The sequence below is a fragment of the Sminthopsis crassicaudata genome, chromosome 5, assembly GCF_048593235.1.
Source record: "Sminthopsis crassicaudata isolate SCR6 chromosome 5, ASM4859323v1, whole genome shotgun sequence".
Classification (NCBI taxonomy): domain Eukaryota; kingdom Metazoa; phylum Chordata; class Mammalia; order Dasyuromorphia; family Dasyuridae; genus Sminthopsis; species Sminthopsis crassicaudata.
Window position 1 is genome coordinate 280,069,878 of NC_133621.1, and position 17,285 is coordinate 280,087,162.

The window sequence follows — 17,285 nt, forward strand, 5'->3', positions numbered from 1 at the left end:
TTGGAGGGGCCCGTCCCTTGTTTTTGTGATTATAGAGTAAGGGTGCTTGCTTTTGACAAAACACAGAATCTGACAGCAGTGGCGTATTGGCGCAACACTCAACAGGGTCCGTTGGGGATGCATTCTTTGACAATTACCCACAATGATTCACTCGTTTCTTTTAAAAAAGAATTTTTTTTTTTTTACTGGCATAGGAATAAAGCATATTCAACTCTCCATAAAAAATGAAGAAATTTTGTAAAACTCTTCAGATAGTCCCTGAAGTTCAGTTTGATTTGAAGTTTTGTTAAAGCGAAGTAGGTAGGAGCTTCAGATGGTCATGGAGGGGAGAGCGCCACCAAATGGGATTGATTTTCATTTAAATTGGAACGAGTATTGATGAGACAGGTAAAAAAACACTCCTTGGAGGAAAGAGATGTGGAGAATTTGGTTAAGGGGACTAGAACGGGGTGTCCAGTCATAGGCGGGGCATTGTCTCACCGTACTCTGACCTTTTTGGACTTCTCACTTGGTGTATTCTGTTCAGTTGTGGATAAGCTAATGTCCAAAAGAACCATGATGGGGCTTGAATTCATATGTTGTATGAAATGACCACAATTCGCCAAGAACAGTGAATACTCAGGGAGGACACGAGAGGTGTCTCCAGGTATCTGAGGGGCTTCCATGTGAGGGAGGATAAGACCTGAATCCAGAATGGTGACAAGAAATTGCAAAGAGACCAAACCTTAGAAAAAACGACTCAGTAATTATTGTTTTGTTATTCAGCTGGATTCAACTCTTCATGACCCTATTTGGGGTTTTCTTGGCAGATACTGTGGCTTGCCATTTCTCTCCAGCTCATTTCACAGATGAGAAAACTGAGGCAAACAGTGACTTAGCCAGCATCTCACACACACACAGGCATACACATACATACACATACACACATACATACACACATACACATACACACATACATATACACACACATACACATACACACACACACACACACACACACACACACACACACACACACAGCTCTTAGTGTCTGAGGCCTGATTTGAACTCAGGAAAGTGAGTCCTCCTGCACTATGGTCTGCCCCAAGATTGTAACTAAGAGTCTTCTATAGTCCCCGACCCCCACCACTGAAGAGACCTAAGTAGCACATTGATGGAAAAATTCAATCAAAGAGCTTCAGAAACGAACTGGAGTCCATCATGGAATGACTGGTTTGGATTCTGAAAGCATAGAATTTCCCCGTGATAATAGAAGTTACCCAGGTGGCAACCATGCTAACCAAAGTAACTAGATTTAAAATGAAGATTATATGCTGCAGGGGGGCTGAGGGTGAGGGTGGGGGAAGCCTCATAGAGTACCCAGAATTTAATCCAAGTTCAGGAGCCAACTTCTTGCCATATGGTTTCTGGATGAAACTGGCATCTGTGTGTGAGCCAGCAGCCATAAGGACCAGAAAGTAGCTCCAAGAGGATGGGGAGATTTCATTTCTGCCCAACAAAGGCTTGTTTTTCCACTACCTAGCCTGTTGACACTTTAGTAGCACTTAATTAAGAGTCAACTTGAAGTAATTGAGTTTTGCCAAGACATGGAATATTTCTTTTTTCTTCCATTCATATACGCTGCCTAGAAGCTCTAGCCTTTTTGAAATTTCTATTACAGAATTCTAGCAACTTTAAATGCAATTTTCAGCCACCACAGCTTTTCCTAAGCCTCAGACATCATACAGCTGTTGCCCCTTTAGAGTGTGGTCCCTTTATTATTCACCCTTTTTCTTTTCTTTATTTGTATAAGGACCACCCTTCTCAGAATCTTGTTTTTAAATTTCTCAATAAAATACATAGCATTAAAAAGGAAGCCCAATGTACTGGATTAAAAATGCCATTTCTTTTGTCTCTCCACTATATGGACTCCCCAAAAATCTGTGGACCCCAAGTTAAGAACCCTGCTTTAGATGTAGGTAGATGACTTCATATAAGAATGAAGAAAGATGTATTTTTCCCCCATATTTTTTTTTAAAAGGTAGATAACTATTTGTCGATGTAGAAATAGTCTTACCTCACAGATGAAAAGTAATTCAATTCAAATTGAGTCATATGTTCAATAAACATCGGGCTTGCAAATGTCAAAGTGTCACCAAATTGAACCTGCCCTCTAGGAGTCCCCTGGCCCTGGCTTCTTCTTAGGGCCCATTTAGCTCTAGAATTCTCAGATTTTCTTCCAGAATGTATACTGAGCCATCTTTTATCTTTTTGCTTTCAGATTTCAAATGGATCTACCATCAGTGTCTTCAAGAAGCTATCAAACTTTACATCAGGTAACAGAGGCAGCTGGATTCCTTTCTGGTTTCAAGAAACAACTGTTCTCACCAGTCCCCCATGGACTGTCCCCACAGTGAGGGTCTGCTACTGTGCAAATCTGTGAATCTCTAGGCAGATCACATGGGCTTCTTTCTGCATCCAAGAAAATTTGGGAAATGAGACCAAAAGAAAAACTGAAATTATAATTCAATTTAAAATGAAAAGATAGTTATAGTAGTAATAGCAGCAGCAGTAATAGTAGTAGCAACAATAGTAGTAGTAGTAGTAGTAGTAGTAGTAGTAGTAGTAGTAGTAGTAGTAGTAGTAGTAGTAAAGTAATAGCTGCAACAGTAGTAGTAATGGTAGTGGTAGTAGTAGTAGTAATAGCAGCAGTAAGAGGAGGAATTGCAATAGCATTTGTAGGAGTAATGGGGGGAAGTAAGAGTACCATCACCATTACTTCTACTATTACTATACTATCACAACTACTACTGCTACTGCTACTACTACCACTATTATTGAGTCTTTATATGATGTTTTAAGGCAGGGGTTCTCAAACCTCTACCTTTGAGCCAGATGTGGCCCACTGAGGACGTTTATGCGGCTGCCATGTTATGGCAAATGGGATGAGGGGCGGAGACAGAGTGTGAGCTTTTGTTTTTACTATAGTCAGGCTCTCCACCAGTCTGAGGGACAGTGAACTGGCCCCTATTTAAAAAGTTTGAGGACCATTGCTTTAAGGTTCGCAAAGTACTTTATATATTACATATCTTATAGATCCTCTCAGCAATCCTGTGAAGTATTATTATCCACATTTTATAGATCAGGAAACTGAGGCATAGAAAGGTTAAATAAAGAGCTATTAAATGTCTGAAAAGGATTAAAATTCAAACCCTCCTTACTCCATTCAACATTTCATCTGTTGCAACTTCAAGAAATTGCTAAGGAAAATACCTCTCACCTCCCTTTCCTCTTTTCTCCTCCTTTCCTCCCTTATTTTCTCTTTCTTTTCTCTGGTTTCCTCCTCCCTTTTCCTTCTTTACTCTTCTCTCTCCTCTTCTTTCCCTTCTTTTCTCCTCTCCTCCCCTATTCTTCTTCCTTGATCTCTCTCCCCTTATTTCCTCACCTTTCCCTCTTCTGCTTTTTCCTCAACTCTTGTCTTCTCCATTTTTTCTTTTCCTCCTCTTCCTCTTCTTTTTATTTTCTTTCCCTTAGGAAAAAACAAACAAACAGATCCATGATTTCATTGGGATACGGAGCTCCCAGTGGGGATGCTCCCTCTACTACAGCAGCTCAGAATCTCATTTTCAATCTGTGGCTTAAGTATTGCCTGGAGCACTGAGAGTTTAAGGGTTTTGCTCAGGGAATCATAGCCAGAATGAATCAGAAGCAGATTTTGAACCCAAACGCTTTCTGATTTTGAAGGTGGTTGGCTCCCTAGCCTCCATGGCACCTCTTTGAGAATCATTATCAGTATTATCCAATTTGCTATAATTTAATTGATTCTGGGAACTCCCAATGAAATCATTCCTTCTACAAATGCTGGTCACCATTTAGACAGTTGCTTGTTTCCAGAGAGGGGACTTGTCCAGAGTCACACAGTTAGTTAAGTGACAGGCAGGACTTGACTCAGAGGCCATCTCTAATCACTTTACTACTTCATCAGGGCCATCCTCAAGCTGAAATCTCAGATGTAGCTTTCTTTGGGTATATTTTTTCACTTTTTTAAAAAAATAACTTTTTATTTTCAAAATACATGTAAAGATAGTTTTCAACATTCAATCTTGCAAAAACTTGTTTTCCAAATTTTTCTCCCTTCCTTCCCCCCACCTTCTAGACAGCAATTAATCCAATATAGGTTACACATGTACAGTTATTCTAAACATATTTCCATATTTATCATAATGCACAAGAAAAAGCAGATCAAAAAGGAAAAAAAGAAAAAGAAAAAAGCAAACAAACCAACAATAACAAAAAAGGTGCAAATACTATGTTGTGATCCACATTTAGTCCCCACAGTCTCCTTTCTGAGTACGGATGATTCTCTCAATCAGAAATCTATTGGAATTGGCCTGAATCACCTCCTTGTTGAAAAGAGCTGATAATCACATAATCTTGTTGCTGTGTACAATGTTCTCTTGATTCTGAGTATTTTTTCCCTAAGGATTTTTTGTTTTGTTTTTAAGAGGATGCTGGAAGTTATTCTAGTGATCAGAGTAGGAAGACTGCAGATAATTTTGAAAGTCCCTTGACTTCTGAATAAACCAGATAATCTCCTTGGGCAGTTGTGGGATTTCCACTTGGGAAAATACAATAGTATTTGTGAGATTCCCAACAAATGGAATGGGCCACTCTCTCCCACCACCCTATATCTCTGCTCTCCTGCACTCAGGCCAGAAGGCTCTATGTGGCCACAAGATTCGGCTTGGTCAGAGTCCTCTAGGTCATAAGCAATGATAGCAACTAGACCTCTATTCATTGACACAATGGGTGTGTGTGTGGGGGGAGGAACTTAAGCCCAGGTGGCCAGCTTGCTGTTCACTTTGCCATGCCTGAGTGAGGGGAAGGAAGCCTTGGTTTAGTCCCAACCTCTCATTTTAGAGATGAATAAGTATGCTTACGAAAATTAAGGGACTTGCCTATGGCTAACACAGCTAATAAGTGTCTAAGGAAAGATTTGAACTCAGATCTTCCCCAATACAATGCTAGCACACTGAGTTGACACCCCTCCCCCAATTTTTTCCCCCTTTAGAGCCGGTATATTCCAGCTAAGACTCTTCTGTCCCCTGAAAAATGCTGTTTGTTAGGTTTTCCTGTTTATAAAATCCTCAATTATTGAAGCCCTATGGATATACTTCAGATATTCTGTCTTCTTTACTAAAAAACAACCTTAAAATGCAGGTCCTAGAAAGGGGAGGGAAATCATACCTATATATCGGATCATTGCAAACCTCCAAACCAGGGCTGTCTCATATATTGGGTTCTTCAGGGAGAAATAAAGGAGCTGCTGGTACAGTGGGAAAAGTCACTGACGAGTCAGAGGAACTGGATTCAAATCTGTTATTTTCAACCTTTATGAGCTCAGGCAAACCACTTAAAGCCTAAAATGAAGACGTGTGATTAGATCAGGGGTGTCAAAGTCAGATAGATACAGATCCTTGTGGGTCTTGTACTGACTTAGAAAACCCACAGATTAACATTATACCATATTATATTTTATTTTGTTAAACATTTTCCAATTATATTTGAATCAGGCAACGTTGGGCAGTTGTATGGGTTGCTTGCATTCTGGACACAGCATCTCAGCACTGAATGCCTTTAAGGTCACTCTCTATTAGCTCTAAATCTGTGATCCCATGACTAAGTTTGTTCATTGGCACATGAGGAGAAAGGGAGGATCATTCTTTGGCAGCATCTCTTCTGAGGACTTAAAAGTTCAGAAAGACGTTTAGCTACAATTAAGAAAGCCTCCTACAATGAATTTCCATTTTCTTAAAAATGGGGCATCTGGCAGGTGGTGCACTGCTAGGCTGGAATTGGGAAGATCTGAGTTCAAATCTTGACTCAGCCATGGACATGAATTAGCTAGATGACCTCTAGGCAAGTCATTTAACCTTGCTTGCCTCAGGTTCCCCATCTGTAAAATGAACTGGAGAAGGAAATGACAAAGCACTCCAGTATTTTTGCCAAGAAAACCCCAAATGGAGTCACAGAGTCAGACTTGACTGAAAATGAGCAAATACAATATAAATGTTAGCTATTATTATTAAGTCTCTTACAAGGAGTATTTATTCATTTCTAAGTTCAGTATGAATTAACCTGCATTAATTTACATTTATGCATTAAGCATAGGGAAAGACAAGAATGTTGGAGAAGACTGCCCACACAGTGACACTCAAAGTTTTATTGCATTTTTAGAAGGAAAAAAAAGCCTTTTATGTGCCTGAAAAGAAAGAGTTTTTGGTGCACTTGGAAAGCTGTTAGTATGGAATCTTATGGACACCTAGAATGATGAGGTCATCTTCTGTTTAAATGGTTGGTCACTTCTGAGCTAGCCTATTGGTCAGTAACTTTATTTAATGATTTTTTTTCTTCTTTTCTTTGTTGCCTTTCAGATGTGGAATACTCTGAACATCACTGTCATTTGGTGAGTTGATGAATCATCTGTGCTTACTCTTGAATCAGATACCTCCTTCAATCATTCATTTATTAAAAAAAAAAAAAAAAAAAAAAATTGAAGGGCTTGCCATGTGCTGGTAGCTGATGGAAATATAAAGTTCCAGGTGGTATAAAAAAGAATGCTAGATTTGTGGTCATGGGTGGTTGGCCTTGAATTCTTGTTCTGACAGTCAGCTAGCTATGTGACCTTAAATAGTCATTTTCACCTCCATGAACTTCAGTTTCCCCATCTGAAAAAGGTGTAGTTTGGGCTAAATCAGAGGTTCTCCTTTTTTGTGTCCTGGACCTCTTTGGTAATCTGATAAAGTATATGGATTCCTTCTCAGAGAAATGTTTTAAATGTATAAAATAAAATACATAAAATTACAAAGGAAGCCCAACTCTACATCTGTGATCCAGACAGAATTCTCAAACATGGTTCCTGCTAGGTCTGTTAGCTTATAAACTCCATAAGGATAGGAATCATGTTCTTTTTAAAAATATTTTATTTTTTCCCAGTTAACATGTAAAATAATTTTTTACATTTGTTTTTAAAACATTGAGTACCAGATTCTCTCCCTTCCTCCTTCTCCACCACTAACCAATCACATTTGAGAAAGCACAGGTGAAGTAAAATCATGTTCTTTTAAACTTCCTGTTTCTTTAGTGCCTAGACAGCCTTCTGTACATAATAGGTGTTTAATAAGCATTTTTTCTTGCTTTTGCTTTCAAAAGAAGATCAAAAGATCGGAGAAATTAGAAGGGACCTCGAGATCCGCTAATTCACTCCTTTGCCATTTATGGATGGGGAAACAGACCCCTAGAGATCTATAGAGATCTAAGAAGAAACCTTAGGGCTCATCCAGTCCAATTTCCCTGTATTCAGATAAGGAAGTTGAAACTCAAATGACATGTCCAGGGGCACAAAGGTACCAAGAGGCAGAGCTGAGATTCAAACTCGGGCCTATAATTATCAAATTGTCTGTTTGAAGGCCTCCGTGGAGCATGAATTTGCTTCCATACTCTCAGCAAGCTATTCCATTTGGGATTAGCTTTAATTATTGGAAAGCTTTTCCTTCTGTCAAATCTAAATTTGTCCTTCCGCAACTTCTATTCTCTGATCTGAATTCTCCCTCAGGCCAGACAGAATGAAACTTGTCAATCAGGGCTGCCTCTCAAAGATGTGTGGACAACTACCACATCCAATTGAATTCAACTAGGACTAAAGATACAAAGACAAGAACAAAAGTCTTTTTGTTCTTGACAAACTTACATTCTTACTTGGAGGATATGGCCTGAACACAAATAAAATAAATAATTCTATACAAAATATTTTGAGCACTACAGAGCTCAAGTAAGGCCTTTTGTTAGAGATGGTACTTGAGTTGAATGATAGAAGGAAGCTAAAGGATCCTTAGAATTGGAGATGAAGAAGGGAAAACATTCACTGGAGTCTTATCAAATCTCAGCTTCCTCAGGTTTCTAAGGATCTTCTTGTGGCCCAAATCCAAGGATCTTCAACATTCATGTTTGCTTCCTTCATGTCTGACCCTTTGCCAATTATCCACCCCCTTCCTAAAATGTAGTAGAACCCAGAACCAAGCACAATGTGCCCCATGTAGTCTGAACACTGATTCAGTGCCTACTGTGTGTCAGGCATTGTGTTAAGCACCCTGTTTACAAAGGAAGACAAAAGATAATCCCTGCTTTCTAAAGCTAATCAGGAATTAAGGTGTGTGTGTGGGAGACAACAACATGCAAACAACTATGTTCAGACAAGCTATGTGCATGATAAATTAGACCAGGGGTTCTCAAACTACGGCCTGCGGCCCAGATGCAGCTGCTGAGTTATGGCAAGTGGGCTGAGGGGCGGAGACGGAGTGTGAGCTTTTGTTTTTACTATTGTCTGGCCCTCCAACAGTCTGAGGCACAGCGAACTGGCCCCCTATTTAAAAAGTTTGAGGTCTACTGAATGAGAGGGAATGGGAAAGGCTCTATGTAGAAGGCTAGATTTTAGCTGGGATTTGAAGGAAGCTAAACGGTGGACATGAAATGGGAAAGAGCTCCAGACATGGAAGATAGCCAGAAAAAATGTCCAGCTTTGGGAGGGCAACAGTGGGCCTTTTCACCTGCAAGATACAATCAATACCTATTTTTACTATAGCCTAAGATTACATTGGCTTTCTTGGCTGCCATATTGCTCTCCTCACTCATTCAGCTTGCAGCCCATTAAATCCCCTAAATCTTTTGTAAGATGAAATACTATCTGTGATATTTCTTCCATCTTGTATTTGGCAGCTTTTATTTTTTAAGCCTAAGTGTAAATTTTTGCACTTTTTTTTTCTATCAAATTTCATTTTGTAGCTTAGGTCCATTTTCCTAGGACTTGATTCTGTCACCTAGTATATTACTCAGTTTTACAGGTTTGTCTCATTTACAGATTTGATAAGCATACTATCAATGCTTTTATCCAAGCCACTTCTAAAAATACAAACCAACATAGGGTCATAGTCCCTTTAGTAACTACATTGGAGATATCCTTCCAAGAAGGCATCAAATAATTAATGATTTCAGTGTAGGTTTCTCCATGCAACCTATTCCAAATCTACTGAATTACATAATTTTATCCAAATCTTTTCATCTTTCCCACAAGAATAACAAGAGAAACATGATCAAACTCTGGGTAAAATCTAGAAAGATTACACCTAAAAACATTCTCATCCCTATCACAAAAGGAAAGAAGGTTGATGTGGAGTGCTTTCTCTTTTTGCCAGTCATGTTACTTGTGATTGCTGCTGCTTTCTCTAAATGTTCACTAACAGTCCCTTTGAATACATTCTAGAATTTTGCCAAAAATCAAAGACAGCTCACTGGCCAATAGCTCACGTGATTCTTTCTGTTTCCTTTTTTGAGGATCAGGAGAACATTTGCTTTGTATAATCCCGCCGTTCCTCTCCAGTTCACCATGGTCCCTCATAGATCATTGACAATGGCTCAGCAATCCCATCTGCCAATTTTCGGTACCCTGGGATGTAGTTCATCTAGGCTAAGTGATTTGAACTCAGCAAGGGCAGCTTACTTTCTCTTATCTTGGTTATTAGCCATTTTTCTTCTGTCCTTTCTAATCCAAAAGATTATTCTCCCTGGGAGAAGAAACAGAAGCAAAATAAAGATTGAACAGCTCTCAGTCATCAGCTATAATCCTTCCATCCATCCATCCTGAACAGTTCTCCTATTCCTTTTTGTAGCTGCCTTTTTTCCTCACTATAACAAAAATCCCTGGTCTTTTATGTTGAGCTTTCCTTGTGACTTCACTTTACTGTATACTCTTAAGTACTTTTCCAACAAGGTGGAGCTATGCATTTATACTCATCCTCTGCTAATTGGCCTCTCTGAGAAGATTGATGTTTCTGGTGTCATTTACTTGGCGAGTTCCCTATGCAACCACATCATTCTCTATACATAACTTTTCCTTTCCCTCTTTGGGGCTTCTTTTTTGTGTCTTCGGAATTTCACTTTTGAGAGTTTTTTATATTTCCTAGGGTGACATTTTCTATAGAATTTTCGTTCATGGGATGCTACCTATCTTTTTATTGAATTCTGTGAAATCTACTTTCTTCTAATTCCTTGGATGCCTATTAGACAATTCCCAGATTTCCATTTCTTTTCTAGGGAGCATAAGTATCATTATTCCTTCTTTTATGGATGTACTTTTTGTCACAACAAAGAATTGAAAACAAAGTAGATGCCCATTGATTAGGAAATGTATAAACGACTGATGAATGTAATGGTCTATTCCTGGGTCTTGAGAAACAATGAATATGATGAATACAGGGAAACACAGACTTATATGAATAATAAAGTAAGCAAAACCAAGAAAATGGTATGCATAGCAACTGCTGTAATATAAAATGGAAAAAAAAACCCTATAAACAATAGAAACTGAATGCTGTGCAATTATGTTTAAGCTAGTACCCAAAGGGAGCTCTTCCCCCCATCTCCTTACTCTTGTCCCTTTCCTATGACCACTGCACTTTTTTGGAGAGAAGAGAAACTTTGGGATTAGAAGCCTACATTTAATGTCAGACCTTTTTTTTTTTTTTTTTTTTATGGGCTGGCTGGTTAATTTTGCTCACCTGCTTTTTTCTCAGTTTCTCTTTTTGTTCTTTCTTAAGTAATTCTTCTCTGGATTGGAGGTCCCTCTGGGGAGGGATCAACTGGGAACTATAGATAATATAAAGACAAACAGCATTATTATGTTTGTTTATTTTTTTATTTTTTTAAAGAGTGAATGGCCACTTGGGTTTAACCCTTCGAGTCTTTTTTCTGTAGATTTTACCAGATTCAGAAGCATTCCAAGATGTCCAAGGCAAGAGACACCGAGGGAAGCACAAGTTTAAAGTAAAGGAAATGTATTTAACAAAGCTGCTGTCAACCAAGGTATATTAAGGATCCTGGGAGTGCTTTTACTCCTACCAAGGGGCTTATGATGTATTTGACGTAATTTCCACTGATGTGTGAAAATGTTACAAATCCCTAGCAACTTATAGCAAAGCAAGATGAAAGCTAAAATTGTATATATTGCTTTTTTCTTATTTCCCTTTAAAAACAAGTCAATTGCAGAAATAACCAATTCATATAATAGTATATTAAAATGGGATTTTCCTATTGTTCCCTGGTCCATCCCCTACAGTTTGCAGCATTTTTTTTTTTTTTTTTTTTTTTTTTTTTTTAGTTTGATGATCTAATTATCCTTCTTTGTTAACTGATTATTTTGGATGAGAAACAAAACTCCTTTCTTGTACTCAAAACAAAAAAGCAGTAGAAGGGTCAGCAGATATAAACCTGGATTCTGAGGCTGCCTTTAAAAAACATGAAATTAAGAATTCTGTTCACATCATGGATAGTGCTGGATGTGAAAACTGGTAAGATGCCAAATCTGTAGCCAATTCAACTTATCTGGCTTTTGGTGGAATGAACAGACATGCTGGATTATTTTCCTCCTAAAATAAGCCTAGAAAAATATTATTATCTACATTGGGCCCAGTGGCTGTAAACTTAGTGACTATGCTGTTGTAGATTACAGAACTGGATTTGTTTAGAACCCAGTAGATTTGGTTAGTGCACAGAGAACAGCAGTAGTCTTTGCTGTCTTGAATAGTTATGTCCTCTGTAGCTTTTGTACAGTACTCACATGCTTCAGAAAGACACATTAAGGCCCCAGACTGAGAATAGATGCAACAAGAGGGGAAACTGTCAGACTCTCCCATTCCCACTTGACTTTTTCCCACCTGGATATCATTAATGAGATCCAAGCATCCTTCTAATAAGGTTGTCATCTCAGTTGGACACTTATCTTTATCCGGAAAGTCTTAAGTCCTCCCACTTTGCAACTGACTAAACAATTTTGCTGTTAAGCAGGGGCTTATTATTTTGCTCAAACCAGATCTGAATCCAGAGCCCCCACATGCCAGAATTTTGCCCTTCCAGCTGTGGATCTTGTCTACTTTGATTCCCTTTCCCTTCAGAATCTGTTTCTTCATTTTGCCCAGTGTGGATTTTGCTGATGGTTTATGTTGCTTCATAGAGAACAACCTGGTCTCCTCCCTCCTTTCAGGTGGCCATTCACTCTGTCTTGGAAAAACTTTTCCGAAGCATCTGGAGTTTGCCCAACAGCAAAGCCCCGTTTGCCATCAAATACTTCTTTGATTTTTTGGATGCCCAGGCTGAGAATAAAAAAATCACAGATCCTGATGTTGTACATATTTGGAAAACAAACAGGTAAGTGGAGGAGATGGGGAAGAATGTGTGGCTTCGCTGACTGTTTATAAAAACCTTGGAGAGCATATTAATGAGAAGAAAGGACAGAGGAGGTTAATAGAAGATTTAGCTATCTGACAGCACATTTGAGACTTCTTTATCAAAGTCTTGAAAATAATAAAAAATACCCTCTGTAATTTCTTTCTTAGGATTCCTGAAAATCAAATAAAGATAGAGAAATCTTGAAAGGACATTTTCTTCCTCACTCTCTCCAGGATAGAGAATCTTCCGGATTAGATAGGAAAGCAGTCCATCATTCTAGTTCAGGTGTCACTTCCCCCATGAAATGAAATCTTCTGTGCTATCCCCTTGTCCCCCAGCCACCATGGACTGCCCCTTCTTTGTAATCCCATAGAACTGGGTGGGACCTTTATTGCACAGTAAGATATCCTGCCATGGTGAGAGACTGACTTCATCTCATCATTTTAGTGGCCACCCCCTTTATGGGAAGAAATCAGCATGATATGGCTGGTAAAAGTTTCACTCTAGATTCCAATTCTGGCTCTGCCATTCATTTACTGTACCACCCTAGGCAACTCACTAGATGGCACAGAGGGTACAGTGCTGAGCCTGGAGTCAAGAAAACCTGAGTTCAGATCTAGCCTCAGAGCTATAATAGAGACAAGTCACTTAACCTCAGTTTTATTATCTATAAAATGGGAATATATAATAATACAATAATCCCAGGATTATTATAAAGATTGCAAAAATAAAATATGTAAAACCCCTTGCCAACCTTAAAACACTATGTGTTATTAATTCTTCTTCTTATAAAATAAATCAATTCTTACATTTGATCTTTATCACAATCTTTAAATTAGATACTCTAAGTAATCTACATTTTGTAGACAACGAACCAGAAAAAGGAAACTATAGTGTGGTTCCTTGCACATAGTAGGTGCTTGATAAAGTATATACATCGACTTTATGACTTGCCCCATTGCCACATAGCTGGCTTCTAAGTTTTGGAGGTGTAATTTGAAGATCTCTCCTACCTCCAAGTCTTAAACACTCTTTCCTTCTTTACCTTCTCCAAAACTCACTTCTCTGTCTGTAAAATAAGTAGATTGAATTAAATAAGGTCCTTTCCTATCTTAAATCTTGGATCCTCAAATCACTTGATCCGCATTTTTTTCCTCAGAGGGAGGGGAGGGGGAGTCATATTCTTGGTTGTTTAGTCTATTCCAAAACTCCAGATTTGGTCTCCTCCCCATCGCCATTCCCAGCTTTACCCTTTCCTTTCTATAACAATTCAAACTCTAGTTGCCTTTCACCTGTATTAATGCAAAAGATTCCTCATGAGTCTCTTGGTCTTCAATCTGTTTCCTTTTTAATCCAAATAATTGCCAAATAATTCATATTTATTATTTCAAAATTATTATATTTATAATTTCTTATTTTGTGCAATTTATTAAACACAAAGAAATGTTATGCAATTGATGTAGACTTTGAAATCAGTTATTTTTTATATTAATGTAAATCACTGCTAGATAAATCAGTCAGTCCATCAACAGACTATTTTAGTATGTCCTGAGGATACAGGGACATTTATTGTGATAATCACTATGTGATTATGAAAGGCAAAAAGCAGGTTCTGTTTTCCAGAAGCTAACAATCTTAATGAGGGAGACAACAAGCAATAAATTTGGGCAGGAACAGATTTGTCTTTTGACACTCCTGATTCCTCTAATGAAGTACCAAATCTTTCCCTGTCTCGAACCCCATCCAGTAATTACTGTGTATCTTTCTTATGACATCTGCCATCTTATTTGTTTTGTACCTTATTCTGTCTTCTACTAGAAAATAAGCTCCTTCTTGGGCGGAGGGGTGTCTCTTACTTATCTTTACTTTTTTTTTTAATGAAAGAAGTTAAATTAACACAATTGATCCATTAAAAAGTCATGTGCAATGTGAACCTCCCATCTCAGAAAAAGGTGGTTTGGGGGATGTCATTTGAATCATGATTAATAATTTTGCTTATTCACCTTTGATTTTCTGATGTGTACTTGATCTTTCTACTTATAGTGTTGTAATTTAGGTATTATTTTCTTGGCCCTTCTTACTTCATTCTGCATCTGTTAGTATAAATCTTTCCATGTTTCTATATGTATCACATGCATCATTTCTTAGAGCATTGTTACATCCACATGCCACAATTTGTTTGACCATCTCCTAATCAATGGACTTTGTTTCCAATTCTTTACTATCCCCCAGAGTGCTGCTGTAAATATGTTGTTGTCTATAGGGACTTTCTTCTCATCAGTGGCTTTCTTGAGGTATGATCCCAGTAAAGGAATATTTTAGTCATTTTATTAACAATTTCAAAATGCTTTCCAAAATGGTTGTACCATTTCACCACTACATTAACAGTGTAGTAGTGTACCTAACACAAGTGTATCCTACAACCTCTCCAACATTGAGCATTGCCTTTTTTGGTCATCTTTGCCAATATGCAGGATGAGAGGTGAAATCTCAGGCTTGCTTTGATTGGCATTTCTTATTATTAGTGGTTTGGACCATTCTTTCTTGTGCCTGTGAATACTTTGTAATTCTTCTTTTGATGATTATTTGTTTGCATCCTTTGGGCGCTCATCCACTAAGGAATGGCTGTTGGTCTTATGCATATTTACAAATTGTTTTTGTTTTGAATATCTACACTTAAAAGAAATTTTATACAAATGATATAGATTTTGAAATTAGCTTATTCTCTTCCCTTATCAGGAAGGAATCCTTCTAGCTATCAGCCATAACCAAGTACTAGACTGTCTTGTTTGGATAGAAATAGAACTCTCAGCCTCCATTGTGTATCCCTCTAACTTGCGAGCATCTTTAAACAACCTTTGAGATGTTGATTAACATTTCTTTAGAGAGGTCTGGATTCTACCTGGATCTTTGTTGATCCCTCCCTCTGAGCTACCAAACTCCATCCTGATTCTTCCCTCACTTCATAGATCCTGCCTCTGCTTCAAGACTTTAAAAGTTGTGCATCCTGAAATCCAAGCCACATTCATGACACTGCACTGTATTTGCTTGAGCCTGTGAAGCTACCCTTTTGTAACCATTGATAGATACCCGACTTGCTTTCTTCAGGTCAACTGAATTGCAACCAAATCTCTATTATATTATTTTTATAATATTCTTGACAATTATGCTTTCCTAAATCTTTTGTTCTCCCAAATCTATTACATATTACCATTCCTGCTGCCTATTTTGCCTCATTACAAAGATTTTTCCCATTCTCCCACTTCCTTTATCTTATGTACATTAATTTTGTCACTACAGAAGCTTTTCATTTTCCTATAATCAGAATTAAATCTTTTGTTATTGTCTCTATCTCTTGTTTGGTTAAGGCTATGTCTCCTACCCGTAGATGAGAGAGTTCATTTTCTAATGTTTTTATAATATGATCTTTATGTATTCATTTTGGAATATTGGGTAAGGTATTGAAATGTTTATTCCCTTTGCTTCTACAAAGTGCTAAGTACCTTGTAGAAGTCATCTCACTGAATCCTTGCAATTATCCTGAAAGGAGATTTAGTTTTTAGTAACCTACACCTGATATTCCAGGAGGTGGTGGTGCTGGGGAAATGAGTGGGTTATGGTGACACAGCTGGTGAATGACAGAGTCAGAATCTGAACCCAGATCTAGTGCTTTTCCAGTGAAAATATGAAAATCTGTCAAGTTCCTGTGATTTCATGGTGTGGAAATCCCTCTACAACTAGTATTGCCAAATGCAACAGTAATCTGATTCTCCCCTCCTCCCCCCTTTACAGATAAAGGAAACTGAGGCAAGCAGAGTCTTTTGTCCAGAGTCACACAGCTAATAAATGTCTGTGGCTGGTTTGAACTCTGTTCCTGAATCTGAACCTAATTACTCTCCCCACTGGGAGACCCAAGCTTCAGTTTCCAAATTTGTGAAGTAGGGATACTTCATAGGTTGTTGTGAGAACCAAATGAAGAGAAAGTACATAAGACTCTTTGTACACTTTAAAGTTCTTTAGAAATATATGTGCATTATTTTTGTTTTTATAAGCTGTGTGCTAATAGGCAGATTGGGGTACTCTCTAAGACGCTTAAGTTATAGATAAATTGCATTTGGCAGTCGACAGATAGAAGAAATCAGAGGTTCCTGATGTCTGTGTCACCATGGCCAAACCACTCCCCCACTTCCACTTCCTATCTCCTTGAATGTCAGTTTTTCTCTTTATTAAGATGGAGTGAGGGGGAGAGGAAATATTTGTATTAATTACCCCCACAAGGTCAGTCATTGTGAGGAATGACTGTATCAACCTTAAAGTAAGTTATTGTCATTTTGGAGAGGATGCTGTCTTGCCGGTTTCACATTTCAAATTGTCTCTATTTTGTCTATACCTCAACCCACTAAGTCTTAGGAAATCGTAGTCATCAGCCTTTGGGTCCTATTAGAGGTTTGAAGTTGGAAGTGACCTTAGAAGTTATCTAGCCCACCCCTTTCAATTTTCAAGTGAGGAAACTGAGGTCCAGTGAAGTAAAGTGTTTTGTCTGGGATCATTCTGGTATTAAGTAGCAGGGTTTGAACTCAGGTCCTCTGCCTCCAAATGGTACACCATTTCCACTGCACTATGGTACTTTGAATAAGAGTCTTCTTATTCTTCCAATAAAAAGGTAAAGATACCAGTTTCTAGAATATGATATACATGAGTCTCTGGGGAATGAACCTATTGACAAGAAAATCTCCTGTTTTATGGAACAGTCTTCCTCTTCGTTTCTGGGTTAATATCCTGAAGAACCCTCAGTTCGTCTTTGATATCAAGAAGACGCCACACATAGACAGCTGTCTGTCAGTAATTGCCCAGGCTTTCATGGACGCATTTTCTCTTGCGGAACAACAACTGGGGAAGGTGAGACACAGCTTGCTATTTCCTGTATTTATACTGTAATCTATGAGTTTGAAGCAGTCTGCCTTTCTTGTAAACATTTTAAACCATCTAAAAAGAGACCATCTGGATAGTATTCATTCCATTTATAT

The 17,285-nt window shown here is 38.2% G+C and overlaps 1 protein-coding gene across 2 annotated transcripts in view; it reads left to right on the forward strand.

Annotated features, from left to right (window-relative positions):
• The window catches only part of PLXNC1 (plexin C1), a 221,191-nt gene that overhangs the window by 194,983 nt on the left and 8,923 nt on the right, over positions 1-17,285 (forward strand). For both annotated transcript variants that reach the window (XM_074271219.1, XM_074271218.1), the window contains 5 exons: positions 2,261-2,315; positions 6,414-6,445; positions 10,789-10,896; positions 12,074-12,237; positions 17,010-17,157. In XM_074271219.1, the coding sequence (XP_074127320.1) occupies positions 2,261-2,315; positions 6,414-6,445; positions 10,789-10,896; positions 12,074-12,237; positions 17,010-17,157 (507 nt within the window). The remainder of the gene's footprint in view (positions 1-2,260; positions 2,316-6,413; positions 6,446-10,788; positions 10,897-12,073; positions 12,238-17,009; positions 17,158-17,285) is intronic.